Source organism: Eptatretus burgeri, chromosome 8, assembly GCF_056783735.1.
Source record: "Eptatretus burgeri isolate ZD-2024b chromosome 8, Ebu_testis_v1, whole genome shotgun sequence".
NCBI lineage: Eukaryota > Metazoa > Chordata > Myxini > Myxiniformes > Myxinidae > Eptatretus > Eptatretus burgeri.
In genome coordinates this window covers 33,322,767-33,350,191 of record NC_140968.1, presented here as the reverse complement: position 1 = coordinate 33,350,191, position 27,425 = coordinate 33,322,767, and the positions used below count along the sequence as shown (strand labels likewise).

Below are 27,425 nucleotides of genomic sequence, written 5' to 3'. Positions count from 1 at the left end.
TGACTGTGGTTGAATAATTTTGAATGGACACTGTCCATTGATCCAAGTCATGTAGTTCTGTACATTGATTTGGACCATTCACCATTCCACAAGTTGTCTGAAAGTGCTATTGTTTGATTATCTGTATTTGTCATGGTGTTTAATGCTTATCTATTGTTCATCGATTTACTTGTCAATGTGTCCTTTCTGCTCTATCAAGGCTTGGTTTCACTTGTCTGGATTGTTTTTTGTGTTTTTTTTTGAAGTACTAAAAGGCCAACAGGTATTTTTTATTTTTTATTTCACAGTTATTAACACCATAAAGACTCAAACATTTATGTTTACCCAAATGGGTTATTGATGGTTAAGAATCAGACCGACACCGAAGTTGGACGGAGGTTGTTTCCACCCCTGTCTGTCTGTGAGCAGGCTATCTCAAATAGTTATGGACGGATTCAGAAAAAAACTTAGTGGACAGGTTGGGTGTGTGATGAGGATGAATTTATTCGATTTTGGTGAAGATCTGGATCAAGATACTATAAATTTTTTAAAGTCATTCTTCACCATTGAGAGATGGGGCCAGAAACTATGTATAGAACGATCTCTCAAAACGTTGTGGATGGATTCAGACCAAACTTGGTGGATGATTTGGGTTGGTGACAAGCCTATTCGATTTTGTTTAAGGTTCGGATACAAAACGTAAACTGTTCAACCTGGTCGAGGTTTGTGCTCTACCGATTGCCGTTCTAGTTCCATCTGTGGCATGAACATTTTTTACTCTTACTTGCAAGACCGAGGTAAGATGGCCTTATTTATGGGATGCGCAACAATTTACCAAACTATTATAGTCGGTAATGGAATCCAATGAAACATCACTCTTGGTAAAGATAAGCATTTCAAGTGACCTTTTCATTTCCCCATGTATAAGCAGAGATTGAACTTGGAACTGAACTATACATTTGGATGAGAGCCACTTCAAGGGCCTGCATGCAGTCGAGATGGTTGTGCAGATAATGCTGTAGAAAAGGAAGCAATTGCTAATGAGCTTGATATGATGTGGTGGAAAAGTTGCTTGGATAAATATTTGCATGGACTGAATAATCTGGGAAGGATGTGGGCTGACAGCATCTCCAACTTACGTGCCCAAGCGCATGGGTGGCATTGTTCCTGAAGGTGTGCGGACCACTTTGTGGCGGAAGCTCGTGGAATGTTGGTTCTCAAAATAGCGATTATTTGCTGGCCAACAGCGTTCCGTTTCCTCCGCTATGGGATGCTGCATTTGTGGTTGAACATGGACGGGGAACGTGCTTTTCTGCAGCCAGCACGGACGCCAACCAGGGCAGCTGGGCAGACTTGGAATTTAGTCAATTGGTGGGGGTGAGCGCTTGAGTCGCAAATTGTGGGCACGACGATGTGCAGCTGGTTGAGGGTGGGGGGAGGCTTTTGTGAAAGGATGCTCGGGGTAATGTGGGGTATTTGTTTCTCTCCCACACGGTTGTGAAAAAGATCTGCGTTTACTCAGAGGGGACGCCGACAGGCTCTATAACAATTCAGCACGTACCCAAAGTGGTGACCGTCACAATCCCATGGCAACCCACCTGCTTTCTGAGTCGTTATCCTTCATTGGCATATTATTACAGCTCCTGGCCAAAATGCACAAGTTCTTTGTTTGACTTCAGACGACGTCTGTACAGAAGCTTTTAGGACAGTTTTTGTCCACAATTTTGAAAGCTCGTTTCAGATTGGTATGGAGTAAAAATGATGGGTTGATTTGAGGTTGTGGGGAACAGGAAAGGGAAAGCTGTGGCCTGCTGAGGCTGTGGTTCACCTGACACCTGCATCTTGGCCATGTCATTCGAGGCACTTGTATTTACCGATAGTTCTCTCTATACTTTTAGTTGTCTCTGCCTCGCACCTGTTTTCCTGCCACATGACATTTAATTTCTAGCGACACGGTGTTTGGCAATGACGAGACGTGTTATTTGATGACCCTTTACAGGAGGGTGTGCCGTATGAGTAATGCAACTGAAAAAATATTCCCTGCACAGTTGGCCCCTTGTGTTTGATGACTATGATCTTATCTGAACGTGAGTTTATTTCAACTTTGTCGGTTTTTAAAATTTATTTTATTTTGTTTTATTTCTTTTTGGGAGGTCATGTTTTTCTTGCCCGAGCGATTTCCCAATAACAATAACATTGCAATTACCACGATGAGCTTTTGCCAGTTTCCCCGTTTGTACGCAGCTGTGGGCCTGTTTGACTGCCCAACATGCACTCCTCTTTCCGTTTTCACCCTCTTCCTACCACCCCCCCCCAACTTTTCCACTTTTTATCTATTTATTTATTTTAGTTAGGTTTTGTATGCAGTGACATTTACTTATAATCTCAAGACTGATTTGAATGGAACTCTGTGCCTATTACATACTTCCCAGGCTCTGAGATTTGAGCCTGCAAATCAGGCATGCATCATGAAATATCTCACTGTGAGAGTTGATTTTTATTGCATTGCAAAGCATTTTTCTGAATTTCTTGTGTTCAAAAGCATCTTCAATTCTATATTCTTAAAAACTTTAATTTTAACATGGTGACAGATTTTGTGAAGTTTTTTTTTTCCAAAAACCTGCTGAACCCTTCACCTCTTGTTTCTCTCACTCACCTCTCTGCCCAAATCCTGCCCCTCCAAGTTGCATCCATGGCACTTGAAAACTTGCCTTGTCAACCACCCCGATTCTAAACTTGGCCCCTACCCCCTCTCATTTATCCCCACGTGGAACTGCCCCTCGAATCTGTCTTGGGGGTTGCTCTCCAAGACTTCAAGTCTGCTGCCTACCTCATGGTCTCCAATATTTTTTAACCTTTGAAGTTTTTATTTTATTTACTCCAACCCCCCCTCCCCCCCCCCGGTATCTTTCACCTGTAACCTCACGTCCTTGTACTGCGGTGCATGCACGTGTTCACATCCATTTGGTTTCCCTTTAGCCCACTTTTTCCTTGTTGACCCTTTTCCCCTCATGTTGCTTTGCATTTTTTTGAGCCTTGATACCTACATCGAAAAAATTTATTTGAGAATTGTGTGATGCTGTAAATGAGGGAATGGAATCCTTGATATCTGGTGAAAAGGAACCGATTGGTGAAAAATTAAGGCAATAAAAATATCATTCACTGATTGGATCACTTTGTGAAAATGAAACCATAGCGATTATTCTCAGGCTCTGGGTCATAGAAGTGCCTATTGGAGGCAATCCAAATGAGTATGGTGGGGAGTGACAACTGACAACCAGAGGGTCCAGGAATTGGTAACACCATCTGGTGATTACATTAGCCTTTCCTTTATTTATTTATTTATTTATTTTACCGTTGCAAATTTCACTGACTTTCATTTGTAACATTAAGAACTAGCAAATACCATCCATCGCTTTGCTGATGGGAATACTAAAGAAAGGGTGGGGGTGGTGGGTGGGGGAGGGAAGACTGCGTGAGGGGAAGTGAAGGCAGACGTGTGGTAGAGCGTTAATTCCGAATCATACTGTCTCATCAAAATGATTCTGCATTCAATAACAGTGAAGATGGAAACAAAATAACGTCTGAAATACATTTTCTACCAGTCATAATGTTGCGGATTCGGGGTTTGAGGCTCGTAATGAGGGGAAGCGCTTGGTCCCCCTCGAACGACTAATCCTGAGGCCGCTGGGCACAGATAATCCGCCTACCAGCAGGTTGCTGAGCAACCATGAATGCAGATTGGCACTGCCAATCCAGGCAGTTACACTACTTTGCATGATACCTTACCTGTGGATGGCTGAGTCTATTGGGGTATTGTGCCCTCGGTGCACACTAGGATTACTGCCGAGTGATAGTGAGTGTGTGCTGGCTCATAAGAGCAAATTATTGGGGTTGAACTTTCTGCCTAAGTTGATGTGCGAACCATGCTGGACCAATGAAGGAAAAGATGAAACGAGCTGGGTACATTTATTATGGGCATGGAAATTTGTGGCAGATTAAAAAGGGTATATTCACAAAATGCACAGCAGGGAAAAGCAAGAAATTGTGGGTGGCAAAAGAAATGCAGTCATTTACAAAAGTGATGCAATGAATAGTTACCCAAATATTAACTTGTGTCTCACTCTCTCTCACACACACACACACACACACACACACACACACACACACACACACACACACACACACACACACACACACACACACACACACACACACACACACACACACACACACACACACACACACACACACACACACACACACACACACACACACACACACACACACACACACACACACACACACACACACACACACACACACACACACACACACACACACCAATAGCCCAGAAAGAAGGAGAAGCAGTGGAGGTGACCTGGTGCAGTTGATGGACCAATGCAGCGCATTCACTTTGGAAGGGGGAGGAGGGGAAAATAATCTGTTGGTATTTCAGTGTGTGAGTGGGAGGGACAAAAATGTAGTGCAGCATATGATGCAAGAGGAAATGAGAGGTGCAAATCAGTAATTGTTGCTTTTAGTTTGTGCGTCCACAGTGGATGAAACCATCAGATTGGAGAGAAGATGCGTGAGACGACGGCTTAGCAGGGCACATGTAAGAGAGTCTGTAAATGTTTGGCTCATAACTGGAATGCCATCAAAGCAGAGTGCCGATGACCCGATTTGGTTGCTCTGCTCTGTAAAGGCTCTGGACGAAGGATGAAGAGATTCTACTCTGGCTCTGATTAGCTCTTTTTAGAGCCTGGAGTGAAGGTGTCAAAGTAGATCAAAAGGCCCTGTTGGTGTTTCTGAGCTCCCCCTTTGGATCAGACATCACCCTGAGCCTTAGCCATGACCCACCAGATTCCATAGCCAGAAATGACTCCAGTTACGCTCCAGCCTGGCCACGCGACACAGCTCTGTAATCAACATTGGCCGAAGGTCATCGGAGGTGCTCTCTGGCCATGAATGTGCGCTGAACTGTTTTAGCATTGCTATTTCGTGGAGCGCCAGGACTACCTGGATGTCATTGAACGACCCCCCAGCACATATTTTCGCTTCAAGTTGCACGCTGAAATATGCTGGCTCATAATGTCATTCATTCCATGGCATTCTCAGAGAATGGGGTGAATGTCCAGGGAGTCAACTGTCACTGTTGTCGTGAGGTAGAGGAAGTGCTTTGGTGTTTGCGAGGAAGGTGTTGAAGTGTTGGGAGTGGTTGAGGTGGTGAAGAGGTAGGTTGTTGCGGGGATTTTTAGAAGGCGTGAGAATTATGGTGAGTGTTGTGAGGATTTGAGATAAGGTGTTGGTTAGTTTGGCATGCTGCTTGAACAGGAAATGGTACATGTATGCAAATGAGGCGATTGCTGCACCTTCTTGACACTCCGCAGATAGCGTTACTGGCCTGACGTGCATGCATGTGTGGTTTGTGTGAAATAAATGAAAGAATTGGGGATTGAAGACCTAACTAAAAGCCCTACACAGCGCATCTTGTCCCACTTACCCACTACATCACTGTTCATTGCACGGGCCCAAAGTGCAGTTCCTGACATGTGGCGGAAAATACACAAGTGTGAAAACTCCATCATATTCTGCCATACCCAATCAAATTGACACTGGTTTCAAATGAGTGGCAACGTGAAGCTTAAAAGTAAAATAACTGCATCAGGATATGGTTGCAGTGTACAAACAATGATGCTTGCAGGCCAATTAACCACAACAAGGAGAATGTGGGGGTGGGGCCTAATACCAGCCATTACAGAGTCTTGCTGGCGGTGTGGTGGCTCACACTGATGCCTTATCGATAAAAGTGGCCCCCCCTCTAAAAAAAATTGTGAAAATCACTGCATTAGACATATGGAAGGGCTCACTAAACCAATACTAACTAGGTAACTGTCTCACGATTGCTGTATGTTGGATGGCATTGCTTTGGAGGAGTGCTGGCTTTTGAGAGCAGCAACACGACAAATACCACCTGGACATGATCACTTCCCAGACACATCCAGAGACTGAGGAACAGAGGGAGAGACATGGGAGGGTGCTGTGCTGTATTCGGAGGCGGAGCCAGGATGAGAGACAGAGAGCGAGATGTACTTTATGAACAGCACACTCGTACATGTCCGATATTGGCAGATTAGAGTCGGTGTGATTACTGAAATGACATACTGTATTCAACCCAAAAACCTTGTAGCTTTCACTGTTTTGGGGGAATTTCAACAAACAATATTTATTATTATTATTATATATATTTTTTTAAAGTTGCATTTATAATGACATTTCAAAGAGAAGTGCATAAACATTAATCTTTATTTGTAGCTGTGTGTGACGGGTGGAAAAAAAAAAATTGGCTCGGTCATTTAGAAAATGCATTAATACTGCAAACTGCTCAAATCGGGTGTTATCAAATATATTTTGCTTTGAAACTCAGAGAAACCAGATAACAAATTGCTTTGGAAAGTCACAAGGACAAAGGAAAACCTGACATAACCTCCATGAGATAAGGGATGAAACTTGCCACCATGGCATCCGAAAGACATGGCATGCCCATAGAGAGTCCCGACAGATCCAAATCTACCCATAAGTACCACGTCTGTGTGCGCTATATGCGTACCTCTACCTTGCATAACAACTGCTGACTACATCCCGATCGGGACACGAACTGTACTGCTGTCAACTGTGGGGTGCTCGGCAAGTGGCTCAAGCACTCCAACGGAATGCCTGGCTTGGCAAGAGATTACCAATTGCTGTCAATAAACCCATGCACCTGGAAACGCCCAAGCAATGTCCAAATTGGATAAATGAATGCTTTTTATTTCAGAAGCCGGAACTGCTGCTAAGTTCAATTCTGGAGCTTAAATTTTGCAATTCAGCTTGGTTTAAGAGATTCTCAAGGTTGTGGCATGTGCGGAAATGAAATAATGCCACGAATGCAGGTGGTATTGTTGTGGGGCTGGACGTCAGCCGTGAGCACGACCGCGAGATGGAGCTGCAGTGTCGGCTCGACCGATCGCCAGGAATTCAGATCGTACTTCTTCGGAAAAGTCCGAAGAGTACGGGTCCTTTTCGGACCGTGAAGGGTCAATATTTCCACCACGTGGTACAGGGTTATTTGCCAAATCTTCAAAATACCTAGAGATCACGTGACTATCTACCGAGTCTTCACACCCTCGACGGCACCCGTGCGGAACGAGCTGCTCAGCGTGCTCGTTCCATGTGCGATCCGAGCGGTTTGATCGCCGAGTTCCGTCGGTCCGATTGTCCCGTTGCAATGGCAATGGCCAGCTAATTCCCAACACGCAACACGCGAAGCCAATGAAAAGAATGGACATGAACAAGCTGAAATATTGAACAAATGGGGGTTTATCTATACAATAGGTGGGGAATGAGGGAAGCACGTAAGGAGCAGAACTAAACCGAATATTGAGAATTGCAATTATATACAGCAAAGGCACTTTACAGTTTACTACGTAAAGACGGGGCCCTAGATACACACACGCGCACACACAAATACCCCAAAAATGACTGGAACAATTGGTCTTTATTGGACCTATCCGCCTCGTGCGGTCTTCAAGTTGGTCGGTGAGGCGAGCCAAACCCGAACCCGGACACCAGCGGGCAACCCTTGCAATTCCTGCGGTAACTGTCGTGGCTCGAGCTCTTGGTTGTGGTGAGGAGGAGAAGGACGGCGTCGACCACGACCGGCCAGACAGGCTTCCTGGGATGAGTGCTCCAGCAAGACTAGAGGTCCAGGTCGGGGAAATGCTCTTCTGCTCCTCCGCCCTTTCTCTCCTCCCTCCTCCTCCTCTCCTCTTTGACCAGCTTATCGCTCCCCTTTTACGCGTCTCCGCTGGCCCGACCCCTCCCCCCACTCGGGCCGCAGAGAATCCCGGGGCTGTTCTCCTTCTCTGCAGCACTGCCGCGACGGTTGTTTCTGTTGTCGTCGCTGATTTTATTTTCCAATAAGACCCTAACTATAAAAATTAATCACAGCGCATGGACATTTATTTACCCATTAGACAAGGGAAAGGAAGCTATCCATAAAACACATACCAATATAACTAATCTATAGGACTTGAATGTTGTTTGCAATGGGTTTCCAAATTCGTAACAGTATATCCGTACAGTTATCATCATTGTAATGTATCTCGTGATTTGTCGACATCAATGAGTGAGAGTAATAAAAATGAACTTGATTGTTAAATTGTTGCATCCTGTTCCAAGTCGAGGCATGGTTTAGCAGGCCAAAAAATATGGTGGCTTCAGACCCCAGCGAGGCGTCCCTTAAGTCCCCAGAGAGCGAGGTGACCGAGGATGTGCACCTGATGAAGAATATAATTAAATAACGCTGTTGATTTTCTTCAAAAGGGGTGTTTTAATGAACCCAAATGCCCAATTTTCACTCCTGCACTTCCCTGAAGTTGCGATAGTATGCATGCAAAGTTTCAGGCTGCCAGGTTTCATGGTTTTGCAGTTATGGAGGACACAGACACCACACACCAACTGATATTTATGAGTTTATATTCTTTGAATATGTTCTATTGTAAGACTATGATCAAAAGACAAGAATGTTGAGTTATCTGACTTGCAGATGTGAAGACATTCCCATTCACTTGTAATAGAAGGATAGATATCTGATGCAGTTGTCGACAAGCAGCCACTACCCTCGTGATACTGGATCTGGGCATGGACAGGAATGCTTGTTGGCAGAGTTGGCACACTTTGGTTATGCCATCATCATCTTTGACTTTGATCCCATTCGAGAGCAGCAACGCTGATCCTTGATCCTGATTGTAGTCTTGGATGTCATGGTCTGAAAAAAATTGTGATGTCTGTCATTGTGATGACAAAGCATGACCAGAAGATGCTTCCTCGAGCATCTCAGCAAGTTCTTCTCTAATGGCCACAATTATTCCCACTTTTTTGTGGGGTTAGCCAGTAGAATCTTGGCCCAAGTCTTTTATGAACCAACTGGCAACGCCTGACGTTCGACTAAGGTTTGGGCAGGAATTTGTAAATTAAGGATGCTGGTGATAGCTTGCCTACTTTTCACGAAAGACATCGTGGGATCCAAATGGGATGCCTGGTTAACATCCATCTGAGACACATTGATGAACCACACTGCCTGTGAAAGTTTATTGCTGGGTTGGGATTCAAATCCAGGCTAGACAGCTTTGATGTGAGTGTATACCTTTAGGCCATCTTGCCAGTGCAAATTTCAGCAAGTTGAATCTCACTTATAACAGTGTCAAGGAGAATCCCCATTCCAAGCCCAGGCTCTTTGTACCTTTTTAAAAAAAAATCTTTTATTTATTGCATTCTCTAGACTTGTGGAAAAGCTCGGACACAGAATAGACCAGGACACAGCAGAACGAAAAGGAACAGCAGGAGAAAGGGGAAACTCCAATAGCAGGGTGGAGGGAGAAGGTCAACATATTGACAAACAAGCATGCAGGTAATGAGGCTTGGGGAGAATGCAAGGGTTGGACAAGATGGATACATAAGCAAAATTTTGGGAATGGTGGTGTGGTGGCGTGATGCATGTAGAAAAGATCATGGCTTTGGATGAAGGGGGGTCGTTGGTGGTGAGGCTGAGATGGTGGTGAACAGCTGGCTTGACCACCAGGAGAGAAGAATGAGATCGAAGAGTGTGTGGAAGGTGTTTCCAAAAGCAGGAAAATGGAGGAATAAATGAGTAGAGGTGAACAGTGGTTCTGGATTTCGGCAGTTTCGCTTTGAGGGGGTTGCGGGTGGTCCTCATGCATCTAGCAGATACTTTGGGGGTGGTGGGGGGTAGGGGTGGTTGAGGATGGCAGAGGGTGCAAGAACAGAGATGAGCAGAAGACAGACGACCGACCTGTCGGCAATGGTGAAGTAATAGGCCCATAGATTCAGCTTCATCGTGAGATTCCAATATCTTGACATCCTTGGTTTCTATGGTGTCAAGCTGAGCAAGATGTTTAGGCAGGGGAATTTGGCCTGAACGGAGAGCAGTTCTCCATCAAGCTGTGGATGAAAGCCTTATTGGTGAATAGGAGCTCAGGTATGCCAAAGAAGGACTTTTCCTGATTGAGGATGACCAGTTGGTGTCTGGCTTTGGAGGCCAATTTTGAAATGTGGCTTGCCCAAGAGAGATCATGGTTGAGAGTGACAAACTCTTCAAGATGGTTGTTGATAGAAATAGATTGATTTCTCAAGATTGGAGGACTTGACCAGTTTGGTTTTTTTTTGTCAAGGTCTGAGAAGAGGTAAGATGCTGCTGCTGCCTGTGTCAGAAAGATGAGGGATGTTGCGACATCAGTGTGGAGGTATCAGCCAATAGATGGAGGATTTATAATCCTTTCCCAATGCTGAATACAGACAATCATCTAATATAAATGTGCCATGAAAGGCTGACATGAATTTCTCAGGCCCTGCAGCTTAATTCAGTTAAACTGAAAGATATTTAATTTCACAATGGGCCTCACAAGTGAAAGAGGGGTCGGGTGTTGGTGTCAACTCGCATTGCAGTCGAAGCTACTTTATGGCAATTATGGGAAGATCAGAACCTGCAAGATATTGCTTGCACTACAGAACAGCTAGAGATGGGGTGGGGAGATGGGAAGCATGTAATGAGCCACAAATTAACTTCATTCGAGCTGCCATGCCGGTTTGTTTGCCTTATTTTTTTATAACGCACTAGTGTGGTTCGGCTCGCTCCGCTCGCCTCTCCACACATCATTGCAGAGATTGATGTCACAGAGTTGCTGTGTTGGCATGATTTACACCAATCGTTATGCAAACATTTATTTTCTACAAATGTATTTGTAATATTGGTAATATTTTTATTTGAAATTTAATTTGTGATATAAGAAGGTCCAAGTGGTCTCAATGGTCAACGGTCTAAGCCCCTGTTCATTGCAAGCCCCTGTTCTTTCGGCCACTGGTGGCCTAGAGTGCGGCCCACTGACGTGCGGCTGATTCAATACACAAATGTGCAAACACCCCCATCATCATCTGCCAAAAATGCTATCAAATTGACCCAATGGTTTAAAATGAGTGTTCCAACATGAAGCATAAAGTAACTTAACCACATCAGGAGATGGCAGTGTACAAATAATGATGCTTGCAGCCGAGTTAACCAAAACAGAGTACGTGGAGGCGGGGCCTAATAGCAGTCATTATGGTGTCCTGCAGTTGGTGTGGCAGCTCTCACACTGACGTCTAGTCGGCAAAAGTGGCCCCCCTCTAAAAAAAATAATAGGGAAGATCACTGGTCTAAGCTGTCTAATCTGACAGGGGTGAAAGGGGTCTAAATTGTGTTCAGGTCTATAGGGTCTTGGGAAATTAATGTTCAAACAGGACATGATTAAAAGGCAAATGGTCTCCATGGATTGACAGATGGCTTCACTGACGTGTGTGTGTGTGTGTGTGTGTGTGTGTGTGTGTGTGTGTGTGTGTGTGTGTGTGTGTGTGTGTGTGTGTGTGTGTGTGTGTGTGTGTGTGTGTGTGTTTTCACTACCGATCAAAAGTTTTAGAACACCCCCATTTTTTCCAGTTTTTAATGAAATTTAAGCAGTTTAATGTTTCAATGTACTCTGGAATTAAAGCATTGAACAAAAAACAAGCAGTCATAGACTGGTACTTACGAAATCGTCAACTTGACCTCTGACCTTGTCTAATAAAAGCTGTCTCTCGAGAAGGTCGCGACGCAAACCAGAAGTTTCTACGATGATTCTGTACCAAACCATCAAAAATCGAATGTTTGACCTCACTGTGACCTTGACCTTTGACCGATTTTGACCAAAATCTAATCAGCACGAGCCATCACCCTCCTGAATCACGTGGTGTAATTTGACATTGGTAGCTTCTTCCGTTCTTGAGTTATCGTGCCTACAAACAAACAAACAAACAACACACACACACACAAACAAACACACAAACAGAGGACGGAAGTCATCAATATACTAACGAAATCTTTAGATTTCATAAGTAAAAATAAATCGTGGAATCGTTTTGTTGAACAAAATTTCATCTAAATTCTTGACTCATCAAAGTAGCCACCTTTTGCAGATATAACAGCCGAACATACTCGTGGCATTCTTTCCACAATGGAAATCAAATATTGTTTGAAAAGTTCTTTCCAACACTTGCAGAAATTCCCACAAATGTGTTGCACTTGTCGGTTGCTTTGCTTTCACCCTTCTGTCCAGTTCATCCCAAACCTGCTCGATGGGGTTTGTCTGGAGACTCTGCTGGCCATTCCATGATTTTAAGCCTACCATCTTGTTCTTTAATTCCAAGGTAGTTCTGATGTGGCCTGGAGCTATGTTTTGGGTTATCTTGCTGTCGGATGAACCCCTGACCAACTCGGCGTAGACCAGAGGGTATTACATGGTGCTGCAAAATGCTGTGGTGGCCCGTTTGGTTCAGGGTGCCAGTCACTCTGTGCAAGTCGCCGACTGGATCCAGCAAAAGAGCCCCAGATCATCACTCTTCCTCGTCCATGTTTGACAGTTGGTATCTCACACTGAGGAACCATCCTTTCGCCTACTCGACGGCGTACAAAAACTCTGTGTGATGAACCGAAGATTTCAAATTTTGATTCATCGGTCTATCAGTCCTCCTTCCAATTTTCAGTAGTCCACTGGCGGTGCTTCATGGCCCAGGCAAGCCTCTTTTTCTTATTTGCCATCTTAGGCTTTTTTTTGCCATCATTTTGCTTCTTACAAGGCTTTTTCTGCCACTCGACCTGTCAAACCTGCAGCTCGAAGTCTTCTCTTCACAGTTGAAACTGAGACTTCCTTACTTCGACCAGTGTTAAGCTGTGCTTGAAGCTCCTGTCCTGTGAACCGCCTATCACGCAAGCTGTTGACTCAGAAACTTGTCTTCTGATTGTGTTGTGGCTTTGGGTCTGCCAGACCTCTTCCTGTCAGTTTCCTCCAGTTTCCAAGTGCCTTTTGATGGTGTCGGAAACTGTGTACTCACTTGACACCTTGGCTTGCTTTGCAATTCCTTGAAAGGCAAGACCTACACTTTTAAGGGTTATTATGGTCTGTCTGTCTTCCTTTGTTAACTGTCTTTTTTTGCCATAATGATGGCAATATACTACTTCCTGCAGTGTAATATTGTCCAAATAATGCTTCAGAGGGTGTAGCAACACAGTCTGTTCCAACACTGCTTTTATACAGACAGGGTTTGTCACAAATCAACAAAAGTTGGGACACCTGAAGGGGTCCATCAACTTTCAAGGCTTAATTTACTTCCATTGCTGCAGAACACCTTGTGGAGTCGATACCTTCCATTTACGACTCCTTGTGGAGTCCACGCTCTGATAAATTGAGGCTGTTATGAGGGTAAAAGGGGGTGAAGCTCAATATTAGGAAAGGTGTTCATAATGTTTTGTACACTGAGTGTCAGCCATTAAAATAATATCCCTTGAGAGTATGGTGTTTGTTTTTTTGTGATTCATTTGCTTGTTGTACACATTGCTTTCTCACATCTGTGAACTTGCTCTTTGCCCACAAAGTAGCTCTTTACACAGAATTTAACAATGTTTTGTCAAATCGTATGCATAATAATAACAGCTTGAGATGATGAATTGGATGAGCCTAATATCCTAACATCATTGACACACACTTGTGCAACTAGCACCTCTTGCTTAACGCTGGAGTAACTTGATAGATGTACTTCTGCCCAAAAAAAATAAAACGAGCCAAAAAGTGGAAATTCAAGTGGAAATCTGTTGAGTCGAGAAAGTCACTTTATTACTTTTGCGTTGCAGTGAATTTGATGTTAATGGTTTTGTATCACCTTATGCTTCTCGATTCCCATCAACAGATATTAAAAATGAAAAGTACAAACTTTTATTTATATATAAACATATAAAAATATATTTATTTATTTTTCCTCCCATTCATTTTAATTTGGACCATTGTGGCCCATCCCATAGTTCATGCCCATAAGTCATTTTCTGCAAATCAATCCCTTTTTTAGGTTCGATGGCTGGAGCAGCAGGTAGCTCGACCACGCAGGAAGCGTGACCTTTTCACTATTCCGACCGATCCCAAATATCCAGTGCAGTGGTACCTGGTGAGTGGTCTGAATGGAGAAAAGCAATGTTGAAGCTCATAAAAGAGCAGACTTGTATTGTGCTGTGAATATTATGCTCTGTTGATTTTTATTTTTATTTATTTTTTGTTTTTTTTCCATAGCACAACAAACATGGTCAAGATCTGAACGTGGAGGCAGCCTGGCGACAGGGTATCACAGGCCGTGGCATTGTGATCACTATTTTGGACGATGGTATTGAGAAGAACCATCCAGACCTTGCAAACAACTATGTACGTAGACCAAAAGCCGAATGTTTGTCGGTCAAAAAAAAATCAGAAATTTGGTTTCATATCCATATTTAGTGACATGTACCCCCCCTCCCTCCCACTCTGCTTCCCCCACCTCTGCCTAAGTTTTGCTCATACTTTTGAGTTTCTATGCACAGCTATAAATCGTTCATATTTAACCATGTATTTTTTGTTCACTGCTTGCCTTCAGGTAAAATATTTTAGTTTAATAGGGCTTTGAAAAACTTCCAGATAGTGACATATTGGGGTTGGTGTCCCCTCTGAGTCTGGGCAGTCGGCAGTTGGTGAACCCCAGCCGAGTCGTACCAAATACTTTAAAAATGGTACGCTTCTTGCTTGACGTTCAGCATTTAAAAAGGATAGAGCACGGAAAAACAATAATAGGTTGTTCTCCAAGAATCTTCAGAATTGAATGAGGCAGTCGAAGAAGAAGACTCTTCTCAATCGTCCAAGGCATACCAGCCTTTCTTCATCACATTCCTTTATGTTGATGCATCTTGAAAGGTTTTTGAAATATTGTGTTCGCAAGCCAAGTCACAGATTGTTGACATGGCAACATAATTCAGCCAATCACAGCTGTAATCTAATCGGGTTGATATAATGGCATGTGAAGTAGATGTCTGCAATATGAAAGCTAGATGTTTGACGTTTTTTGTTTTTAATTGAAATATCGTGCACACAGAAGTACATGAAGAGATGGTTGGTTAGTTGGACAGAGATCATTTTAATGTCCCTCATCTCTGACCATGTCGGAGGGGTGGGGGACAATGAACAGTCATTTGGGGGCTAGGTTCATACTGTTTAGTGGGTAATCCAACTGCTTGAAGCCACAGTCTTGAATCGCTCTGTTCAGCATAGGCCTTGAGAACAGGTACATTGTCAAGAAGGAGGAATACACATTAGGTCAACATCCTTGAGTGTGTCCTTGTTTGCCACCATAATTTTTGATCAAGGCTGGCATAATAGTCTGATGTGATTGTAGATTTGTGAAGCTGAGTGTTAATTAGCAGGATTTCCTTGGCATCTCAGACTCGAAGCCATCATTTTCCTGGCTGATTATCGATTTGAAAAAGTCACGTGGCGCTGATCCCATGTGTTTCCATTGCATGGATTTTGGTTTAGTTTCAGGATTCTAGGGTTGAAGCTGGTTTGTTGTCAGTCAAGCTTACGTGGACAACCAGACATTAAGCAGACATGGTTCAGCATATGTATGCAATTAAGTGTGTGGGTCTGCGCTAAACAGTTTGAAGCTCGGAAGGTGATGCCATCCATTGCTATAGATCGTAAGTGCTGAGGTTTTGCTTTGGAGGACCCATCTTGATTTTGAACAGACCCAAGTGTTTGTGGACGATGATGACAATGCTGCTTTGAGAAATTCTAAGTTGTATGGATATTTTGGTGACCTTAACATGGTAATTCGTCCTGCTTAATTATTCGACCTGGGCAGCAGTTTTTGGTTCTGTCGCATCTGTTGCCCATCCTGACCTGATGTAAGTTCCATCTTTTGTAAGATACTTGATGGTGATTATACCGGCACAACTTTTTCTTCTGGTGTTTCTCTCTCGAGCAGTCCTTTTTCTTGCTGCTTTTCATTTTCAATTTCAATCAATTTTCCTTGATGCCTAAAATGTTCTTTGTACATTTTTGTAATGATTGTACTTTTCTCGTGATATGAGGTAAAGCTGCATGATGTCAGGCTCTCGGCAAATATAAGAGAGGCGACAGAGGGAACAAAGACCATATACTGATAGCAAGGCAGTGGGACCATATATGCATAAAACAAACAGGAAAAGGGGGGGGTGGAATCGAGCTCCCTTGAAGTCAGAGGGTTGTGAATAAGGTTAATGGGGGAAGTAAAGATCTCAGATAGGGATGGTGAGACACCACCTCCTTGGAAGCTCTCAAGTGAAGACTTCTCACCAGGGCTTCCAAGCAGGTGGTGTCTCACCAAGACTTGCAAACATGTGAAATGTTTTCTGAAACAAACAATGCCAGATAAATGGAAACTATGCCATATTACAAACACCCACGTCATTTTATAATGAATGTACGAACTGTGGATCTCAGGTGCCAATTAACCCTTTCCGAGGACTTCATGAATGCCCCATTTCAGTTTCACTAGTCCCACGTCACGTATCTTGGACATTGTTCAAGAAGGTATTTGTGACTTGAAATGATTAAATGCATGCAGGTATATGTAGTCGTGAATACTCGAGTATTTTTAACGTATGCTTTCCTTTTGTGGTACCTGCAGGATTCAGGCGCAAGCTTTGATGTGAATGGAAATGACCCTGACCCTCAACCCCGATATACACCGCTGAATGAGAACCGGTAAGCACAAACAGCTTTGTGATGAGTCTTGCATTTAACTTGATGCATTCGTTTGCACTAAAAGAAGCTCATTGATTAATAGGAAAATTTTGTGCTGGTGGGATATCCAAGAGGTATGCACACTTGCCTCTGAGCTGTATTGCCTGGTTTTGAATCACGATCCAGCTGTCATCATGGTGGTTCACACATGGGGATTCATCAATACATGTTCCTCCCTCGGATGGGTGTTCAACTTGGTGGCCCGTCTAATCCAATAGCATTAGTTGGTGGACGTTAAGTATCCTACGGTGTCTTTTGTGAAGAGCAGGTGAGTTATTGTTGGCACCCTGAAGAAATTCCAAATTCCTGTCCTAACCTGCAAGGAGACACCCTATTAGTGCCACAATTTCACCCCCCCCTAAACTCAGTAAACTATGCTCTCTGTAAACATCTGCTGTGTTTGAACAAAGAAGTGGGATATTGGAGCAAGAGGGTAAATTTGAGGATGAACCAACAATGCCAACTTTGTGGGCAGAATAGGTAGAAATACCCACCAGCATACTTGAGCTCTACCAACTCACTCCAAGCATGTGTGCTTACCAGTGGAGCTACAATTCCTCAACCTTGATGACTCTTCATTGAAATATTTTTGTGATTAGTGATTTGCTATTTTCCTTTCATCATGCTATCAGCTGTTGCCATTTCATTTCTGGAGGTTGAGATTGTAACTCCAGACTGTTTATCTTCATTGTAACTACAGAGTTATAACCGCCACCGATGCTGGCTGAACTGGTGTAGAAGTTTGATTTGAAAAATATAAAGTCCAACATATGTTACTGATGGTAGTTAATGATGTGCAATGAGTGAGAGGTTGGTTTGTTGTTTGCACGTGATTGAGAAAAGATGTTTTAAAAGCTTATCCACAAATTGTGCCAATGCAATTAAATCCTGCACATTTGTCCTTTTTTGGCTTTTTATTTATTTATTTTTCCTGGCTGCTTTGCACTGTTCATGCACTGCTTGTTTGATAATGACCTCCAATGCTTTCATTCCTAGGCATGGCACGCGTTGTGCCGGAGAGGTTGCTGCTATTGCAAATGATATCTGTGGTGTGGGAGTTGCCTATAATGCTCGTATTGGAGGTGTGTTTCCTTTACACCTCATCCACACCTTCTGTGCAACTCAACATTTTCTTTTCCATCTGTCTTTTCCAAATAATCTTCTTTATTTTACCTTCTCCTTTTGCTTATTCCTTGTAAATTGCAAATTATTTCCCTCAGAAATAATTTCGTGTAATATTGCCGGCATGTTTGGAGATGGGTGTGAGTAATCAGGTGCACATATTCACACAGGTGTTCGCATGCTGGATGGAGATGTGACGGATGCAGTTGAGGCACGCTCCATCAGCCTGAATCCTCAGCACATATCTGTGTACAGTGCGAGCTGGGGCCCCGAGGATGATGGCCGCACAGTTGATGGACCAGCATATCTTGCAAAACAGGCCTTTGAAGATGGGATTCGACGAGTAGGGATATGTGTTGGGTTATTGTGTCGTGGGAAATAAATAAATTGCTGTTTAATAGTGGCTGGGCATGAAGCATAATTATCAAAATATGGGACGTGTTTGATGTTTCAATGATTCGTTCCTGTGTTTTGTGTCGAGGAGCCACAAATCATGTTGACGGTAATTGATGTTGCCAAGTCAGTCTTTACAACTTGGCTGTTTGTATTAAATGCCTTCATTTGTCTCTTGTTAACACCAACTTTTCTTTTAATGTATTTTCCTCTTTTGGCTCCTGTTGGGGGTCTTTGGATGATGTCCACGTGATGTCTAATACTCTTGAGAGAGAAAGAGAATGAGAGCAGTCGAAGCTCCAGAATTTCTGAAATTTTAATTGTTCAATCAGGTCAGGATTTAACTGATTGTGGAAGTTGCACCATTGGTTTAAATCAAACGAAACGAATACAACTTTCCCTGTTGCATCAGTTCATCATAACAGCAGGTCTCCTGCACGTCTTCCATGCTCTGGAACATGCAAAGCTGTTTGAGCGTCTTGCTCAATCTTTTTACCAAAACTATCATCTCGTTACTTGCCCCTTCTTTTCTGTCTTGGCATATTTAGGTATTTTTACCACTCGCGCACGCACATGCACACTGAAAAGCGGGATTAAGCAATTGGTTCACTTGTGTCTGTCAGTCTACAAATGTTAGTTTCTGATCGAGGAACAAGTACATTTCGAACACGAAATAACATATCAGAAAGTGAACCTGTACTTTAATAGTACTTTGGCTCTGAATTTGTCCCAATTGTACATGCGCAGAGAGAAATGAATTTTTACTCTGTGTGCCTGCCTGGCAGACAAACAAAATTAGGAAATCATTTCAAACAGAAAACTTAGTTTTTAAGGATGTCAAAAAGGACATAAACTACAAGTACGAATGTAATGTGGTAAAGTGGTGTAAAAGACTGCTGCAAAGGTGGTAAACCTCTGGAATTTTTTTTTCTATGACCTTTTAAATCTTTTTTTATTTCAATTGAATTAACTTGAACACTGTAGAACACAAATTGCCTTTTTGTACTTTCAAAGTCCATCCAATTAGCAGTACTTGGACAAGATATAACGGCATTTTAAATCGCAACCAATCAAATTTTCCGCTCATCGACCATATCCTTGTTTCATAAGACAGTGCGAGGTAATCTGTTCTCTGAACTTTCTATTTTGGGAGTGTTCTTGCCTTTTTCCTTAGAGAAGATTGCTTATTGATTAGTTCAGCACAAGACAGACATAACTCCTGCAATTTTAACATGCATTCTAAATTGGGGATCCTTTTGTTCCAAGGGTCATGTATGGGTCAAAATTTATTTTCAAGTTGCTTGTATTGTATCATGAGTTTGCAAACATCGTCCAATGCTGCAACAGCAGAACAGTGATTCCTGTCAGAGTACCCTTTCCAAGCTGGTCAAAATGTTGATTTCAATGATCACCATCAGAAATATTTGGATGACTCTAAAGTAATGTTTTGCACCATGGTAGTTTGAGTACAGCGAGTTTTAGGTCAGATTAATAATGTGTGGTGTTGAAACGTGAGTCATCATTTGCCCCTTCTTGACATCGTGAGCCATTCCTTTCATTCGTTGTTACTTTTTGAAGGCTAAGGTTTTCGGACATAATTGAAACTGCCTCGACATAAAATGCTACAAGATTATCAAACCTGATCAACTTGAGTTTGAAGTCTCGTGTTGATTGGTTTGATGTTCCAAGTTCTAACACAGCTCAGCTAAGATATCAAATGGTAACCTCCCCAGTGTTGCCAATGCACATTATTTTGACTTGCCTGTTTGCTTGTCCATAAATTTTACTGAACTCATTGTCATGCCCGGTCTCCTCTTTTGTCTGCAATTCCTGTGGAATTGCCGTTTTGCCATTCCAGTCTTAGCCTTTTGGCTTTCAAGGCAGCAGTTCATTGCCTTCTCATGTCAATCTTTGTCTCTTCATGTTCTCTCCTTCCCCACCCCCCGATCCCCCCTCCCCTCTCATTCCACAAATGTTTTATGTTTTCGTTTGTCCCAGCTACCTCTTGCTTGCTACTGCAATCTCATTTCACTTGCGCCCTGCAAAATCTTATTTTTGTTTTTTAGACCCTCGTGGAGGATCTCCCTCCATGTCTTACTCATGTTGTTGTTGTTCATCTTCTTCTTGTGGACTTTTTTGTTTCACAGCCGACAGTTTTCATAGAAACTTCCTGAAACTTGGCATATATATGTAAAAAATACCCTGTGCAGACAGTAACCATCTGCGATTTTGAAAATTCCTTCTAGAAAAAAAAGTTATGACGTCAAAATATCTCCACTAATGGAAATCGCCTAAAAAATTATCTCCGAAACTAGGCAAGCTTTTTGAATTCTGTTTGCAGGAATCGAACAGGGCATTAGCAGAGATGAATTACCGCACATATGATACATCACTATGACGTCATATCTATTTTTATGACGTCATTCCTATTTTTTGTCATTTTTTGTTTCACAACCGAGTTTTCATCGGATCTTCGTGAAACTTGCCATGTATATGCAGAAAGCCCACACGCACACAGTAACCATCTCCGATTTTGGAAATTCTTCCCAGAAAAAAGGTTGACGTCATAATATTGCCGCTAATGGAAATCACCTATACCATTATCTCCGAAACTAGGCAAGCTGTTTGAATTTTGTTTGCGGGAATCAAGCTGGGCATTAGCACAGATAATTTATCGCAAACCTGATACATCACAATGACGTCATGTTCGTTTTTATGACGTCATCATTAAGAGGATGAGGATCTTGGCTCATTTGAGCTTGTTAATTCAAGTCTAAGATTCTTTGAGGGGCAGGAACACAAATTGTATTAATTTCCAACGTTATTCGTAGATGATCAATGAATCAACACTATACAGTATGTGGGGATTGAAGCAGGGATCCCAACAGTGAGTAAACTACCCAGGTGGGAACACCTCATAGGCCAAATTAAATCTTGATCTGCTTATGAAAACAAGTTGGTCACAAAATGAAGGCTTTTTCGGATGAGCAGATTTGTGAATGAGGGCAAGTGGAGCATGAAGAGAAACTGAAAATGCAAATCCTACAAAGGAAAGAACTAAACAAAAGGAAAAACGCCATGACAGTTAAATGAAGGATCCAGAGAAATGACTGTTTTATATTATGAAACGGATGATCGATTAATTATCAAGAAGTCGGACTTTTTACGGTTGGCCTGGACACTCCATTGGCTCAATACATCATAAATCCTCGATCCTTTTTGCATTCAAAAAAAGAAAGTTTTTTATTACTTCTTTATTGTAAAACGTATGGTGCATGGTGCCTCATTTTTATAGTTTGCACTTGGTTGAAGTGCTCGATAAAAATGATCGACTTGCAATAATACAATTATTACCATAGTTAAGCCTCTCCCTATAGAATAGGAGGCTTATACCTGTTGTAGAGTTTTTTTTTTCTGCAATTAGTGCTCATAATTTTAATGGTACCTCAGTTTTAGTTGCCAAGGAGTACGAAACCACCATTTAGGTTTTATATTTTTTACTTTTTGCCAATGTCCGAGCTGTATCTTGGAGCTAGCAGGCTGGAACTTTCAGAATTTTGCATCAATAATTTGAATAGAAAGTACGCAGGGTTGACGTTTTTTGACCCTTCCATAATTCTAACGCCATGACCTAATTATAGACTTTTAAACATTTTCACCATAACTCGATGAATGTTTGTCCGATCAGAACAAAATTGCCTTCACTCGATAGCTTAGAGCAAGGTGGATTTACAATTGATTTACATCATACCTCTGAGTTAAAGGTCAAGGTCAAATGGAAGTCTGAAAGAAATAACGTGTTTTTTTTGGGGTTTTTTTTGTCATTGCTCAATTTTGCCAATGCTCAATCTCAAAGACCACTTGGCCTTGCAAGATTTTCTTGCACCGTAAGAGTGCAATTAAGTTGTTCACTTGTTATTTGATTGGTGTCCTTGCCCTATTTTTTTCAGATTGTGACCTAATTAACAAAAAACACCTTTTTGATCACAACTGGAATAATTTTCATGATTCTGAGTTTTATCGCTACATTGTAGATGGGGACACATTTTCTTAATTTACACACGATCCCTAAATGTTGATTGTCAGTCATATGGTGGTCTGCCAAGCGTGTACATCATTGGATCTTGGGCGCTGGGGGAGGCTTGCTCTCAGTGATTACTTTGTTATCGCAGACATCTAGTTTTACATTAAGTCTTCCAGTAATCCCTTCCTGGTTAAACTCTCAAAATTGAGACTTACCACACGCCTCTGCTCTTTTCTGCCTTTCTCCCTTTTGGGGAATTACCTTCCTGAAGTTCAATCCCACTCTTCCCTCCTTTTAGTGGTACATGAGCCTCTTATGTTGTCCCCCATTCCAACTTACAATATTTTTTTACCCCCATTCACCCTTCCTAATCCAGGTGTCTTACTTGCAGGTGACTATCTCTTCCTGTTTGTTTATTCCCTTGCTTATTGTGTCTCACTTTGGTTCCATTACCCCTGCATTGTCTTTTTCGTTTTTTCCCATGGTCAATTTGCTCTTCCTCGAGTCTCGAACTTGAATGGACAAATAAAATAGATTGTCTGCACCGAGATTGTTGATCATCGTTTTGTTTGTGAATTGGTGATTCGTCTCTGGATTATGTCCTTGTTTGTTGGAAACAAAGATTTAATAGAGTTGGTGGGCTTTGTGCACAGGGGCGTGATGGTCTTGGTTCAATTTTCGTGTGGGCATCAGGGAATGGTGGACGAGACAGGGACAACTGTAACTGCGATGGTTACACCAACAGCATCTACACGTTGTCTATCAGCAGCAGCACACAGAATGGGAACGTTCCCTGGTACAGCGAAGCTTGCTCTTCCACACTTGCCACAACGTACAGCAGTGGTGCCAATGGCGAACAACAGATCGTAAGGCCCAGTGGATGGCTAAGCCGGGTCTTGTTGCATTGCTCAATGGGTTTGCATTAACACAACTACTGTATGTTTCTTGTTCCTTTGATGTTTTTGAATTTGGTGAAACAGAGGATAAAGTACAGTCTTCTTGTTTTTATTTGAGATGGATTAATTTAGAGAGATATAATTGACCTGAAGGTTTGATTAAATTGGCCAGGTAACCACAGATCTACGTATGCGCTGCACGGATTACCACACTGGCACTTCGGCGTCTGCTCCACTCGCAGCAGGAATCATCGCCCTTGTTCTCGAGGCAAAGTATGAAGTCTTTTGCTCCAATTTAATGCATCCATTTGTCTCACTTTACCTCTAATTGCAAAACCTCTTCTGAGCTTTCCCTTTTGGCCCAGCTGATGTTTGAGTACTGTGACTTTATGACTTTTCTCCCGTGACGCGCCCGTAGCCCAAACCTTACATGGCGAGACATGCAGCATCTCGTCGTGCAGACATCAAACCCCACATACTTGCATGCACGTGATTGGCAGCTCAATGGGGCCAACAGGAGAGGTAGGAGCAACAGGAATTAACTTGTATTTGTGCATTATTGAATTACCTCTTGCATTATGCTGTAATTATGACAATGTTTGGACAGTTTGTTGTTTCTTCTGGAACACAAACCCAAGCATGGATAGTTGTGACACCCTAGCTGATGTCAGTTTTTACATTTGTAACCCATTTCTTAGTGAGCCACTCTTTTGGCTATGGTATGCTGGATGCTGGAGCACTGGTGGACAAGGCTAAAACCTGGAACACTGTGCACCCTCAGAGGATCTGTTCGATTGTGATTGACGACGTCAAACAGTAGGGGGTGCTCGTGGGTTGGAGGGTTACCAATGAAAGTCATTGTAATGAAAGTGGGGGACAGTGTTTTGTCAAACAATCTCACATGTTTATTACTGAATCGGTTACTCTGGTAGCTTGTACCTGTTGCTGTTTGAGTCTTGGGAGTAACTTAAATCTATATATCCGGGTTCTTCCCAACATCTTTGATCTTTTCACACTGCTTTCTACTTTTTCACATTTCTCTTTATTAATTATAATTCTTGCTTTTTCTTTTCTTCATTTCCCCCTTTTATCTCTTTTACTCTTAATTTCTCTTTCTTTATCTATCTGTCTCAGGAGAAGTAAATTAATATAAAAAATGATTTTGCTTCCAAGGTTAATTTGGCTGCGCATAGATGGGTTTTTTATGGGTGTAGTAGCAACCACCAAGGGGTGTAGTGCTTCCGGAGTGAAACGGAGCACCACTCCAGCACCTCAATCTATCTGAGCCGGAACTGAGCTACACAATAGTTTAAAAACAAACAAACACTTGTATTCATGATCGGTTGTGTTATTGTGCTTTGTGTATTTTCATGGCCAAATAATCGGAGTCAAAGCTTGTCCCAAATTATCAATTCAGCACTTTTGAAATGACATATGAATGCTAAACGAGGCCTTTTGCCACATGCGCTGTGTATGGTTTTTACTGACTCTGTTCTGTCCAACGGGCACTTTTACACCAGCCATTGCTAGGATAAAATCTGCGATTCAAATGGTCTTTTCAACATAATTTTCAGCATTTAGACGAGAGGGTGGCACTTAGAAATGATTAACCATAATGGTTCTGTTCCTGAATGCAAATCGGACTCAGGAAAATATAGGACTACAGTGCGAGTAATATCTTTGATTGAGAGGAGTTGGATTTGGAGCATTTACTGTTCATACAATTGGCTAGCGGAGGCTATGGTTTAACACAAACACGTGCGGTTTAACACGTGCGGAGGCGCGCACACATGAACGGACGCTTCTCCTTTCAAAAATCGATGCAAAAATTTATATTATGAATGGAGCCATGTCTGTCTGCTTGTTGTGCTATAACTTTGGAACGGATTAACGGATTTCAATGAAACCAATGATGGTGGATTCAGGGAACTCATCGGAACGTTTGTGGTGCAAAAAAGTAAGGTTTGTAAATGGCCATATGTGGTGAAACTGCAAACGCCAACTTGCGGCCCCTTTCTCTCCCTGCCCTATTTCTCACCCTCTCTTCTTGATATTCATGTCAGCGAAGCGAGTATCTATACACCGCCTAATTTTATTTTTCCCATTAACAACGTTTTTTTTTTTTTCGCAACTATACAAAGATTGGTATTCCCATCAGTAAAGTGATGGGTCTTGTATGCTCATCTAGTCCAATTTATCTTGTGGCCCTGGAACCAGATATAAATTAGAGGTCATAGAATATCTTAACCTTTGCAGTGTTCAAGTCGATAATTCAATTGAAACAAGAAAAAGAGCAATCGGAGATTGCAGACCCTCGCCAGGACTTGTTTTGTGGTGTTTGTGTACTGGTGTTACGTAATTAATGAGACATAATTAGAACTGCCCCTTTACAGCTGCTGGCGGTGATGACCGGGTACCAAGACGTCCTGCTTTGATGCAACCCTGCTTTGATTGGACACCTGACCCTGGCCCATGATGTTTTCAAAAATTATTATTCAATGGAATTTAGAATGGAATTAAAATAAACTCAATTCAAATCAAATGGAAGACCACATAGGTACATTCCTGCAATGGAGTCATCAGAAGGAACCCAAACAAGAAAAAAGCAAATATTAAATCAGGAGGAGCCTGAATCGGATTTGCATTTCAGCTGCTCCTCCTCTATACTCAAACTCATCCAGGCACAGCCAAGTGAGCCTTATTGAAAAAAAAAGAAGCCCAGATCAAAAAAAAAAAATTCTGGCTGCCAGACCATGCGTCCGATCAAGTTGAAATTTAAAACGTGTTTCCCATCACTACTAGATCATAAATGCGAAGTTTCATGTCGCTTGATTAAGCGGTTCCCAAGAAAACATTATTTAATATATATATATTTTTCTTCAATCCAATGTGGCTGCCAGAGCATGTGACAATTATTTGTGAATACCATGGTATCTCCAATACTTGGGAACATTTGTGTGAAGTTTCCCCTCTGTCCATCAGTTCTGGAGAAGATTTTATAGGTTTTCAGGTAAATCCATTATCCCTGCCAAACCATGTGACCTTTGACATCATATCGTGGGTTGAGAGACATAATGTTGTAACTGAAAATTTCCCATTTCCTGCAAATCGCTAATGAAAGATAAATGGTGTTGAAAGACTTGAGAGCCATTTTATTCAATTTCGCCAAAAATGCAGTTTCAACATTATGTCTCTCAACCCACGATATGTGTAAACCTTTTGTTCCTCATGGATAGGTGGTGGTCATATAAAGTTTTGCCTCTGCTCAGCCACTTCAGAGAAGAAGATTTTTATTTTTATTTTTAAATACGGCTGCCGAATCATGTGACTGACATCTATTTTTTTTCTGTGGACAATTTTATCCCAAGATGACTCAAAAAATTCATACTGATCATATGTAGCGTTCTGCATTTGCAAATATGTTATCATGAAGGCTCATCTGATGTCATAAAGAAAATCACTCATTTCCCATGAGGAGTACTTGCCATGTTCTAAGTTTCAATTTTTTTTCCTTGGTATGGTTTCAGAGATAGAGGTCCAAAGTTTTTCCATTTTTCCAACATGGCTACCACACCACCTGACCTAGGACGTCATAATTATCATTAAAAGTTCTACATGAGTCGTTGCTCCGATGGTCAAAATTTTTTCTCAATCCGACATGCGGTTGCGGAGAAAAATACAGGTTCTGTGCAAAGACAAAAGCAGACAAACGAATGGACCCAAGTGCAATACCTTCTTATCTGGCGAGGGTAATAAAATAATGATTTAAAGATTATTTTAAAAATATTCTGGACGTTTAGTGCTGTTGGTGTCTTGTACACCACCATTAACAATTCCAAGTATTGCTAAACAGGAGGGTTTTGAAAGTGTCAAAAAGGCTTCTTCCCCACACCCCTTTCCTTCCAGCATTCAAGTACATAACTCAATTGAAATAAATTAAGATTTTAAGAGTTGTAGGAAAGGAAAATCTGCAAGTTTACTGCTGTAGATGCAGTGTCTTGTACACCAACTTATTTAACACATTACATTAGTTATGCGTGCCTGTTGTTTGTGTCGTTTATGACGTCCTTAAAAACAGTAAGTTTTCTGTTTGGAATGATTACTTTATTTCTCTAGGATAGGCTCAGTGAGATTATTTCTCTGAGATAATGCGACACCTTCAAAGGGAGGTCCATACAGGAATGATTTATCAAGATCGGTGTGGAAGAACTTGACTGGCCTGCAAAGAGCCCTGACCTCAACCCCATCGAACACCTTTGGGATGAATTGGAATGCCGACTGCGAGCCGAACTTAATCACCCA

At 42.1% G+C, this 27,425-nt stretch overlaps 1 protein-coding gene and 1 long non-coding RNA gene across 3 annotated transcripts in view; both read left to right on the top strand.

Moving 5' to 3' along the window:
* Positions 1–27,425, top strand: part of FURIN (furin, paired basic amino acid cleaving enzyme) — a 99,971-nt gene that overhangs the window by 58,143 nt on the left and 14,403 nt on the right. For both annotated transcript variants that reach the window (XM_085891433.1, XM_085891432.1), the window contains 9 exons: positions 13,954–14,049; positions 14,172–14,300; positions 16,573–16,649; positions 17,685–17,770; positions 17,981–18,153; positions 22,881–23,093; positions 23,296–23,396; positions 23,542–23,645; positions 23,822–23,939. In XM_085891433.1, coding sequence (XP_085747559.1) covers positions 13,954–14,049; positions 14,172–14,300; positions 16,573–16,649; positions 17,685–17,770; positions 17,981–18,153; positions 22,881–23,093; positions 23,296–23,396; positions 23,542–23,645; positions 23,822–23,939 — 1,097 coding nt within the window. The remainder of the gene's footprint in view (positions 1–13,953; positions 14,050–14,171; positions 14,301–16,572; positions 16,650–17,684; positions 17,771–17,980; positions 18,154–22,880; positions 23,094–23,295; positions 23,397–23,541; positions 23,646–23,821; positions 23,940–27,425) is intronic.
* LOC147021480 (uncharacterized) lies at positions 21–3,145 on the top strand. Its single transcript, XR_015060807.1, has 2 exons — positions 21–2,066; positions 2,664–3,145. It is a non-coding gene; the product is annotated as an uncharacterized LOC147021480 (long non-coding RNA).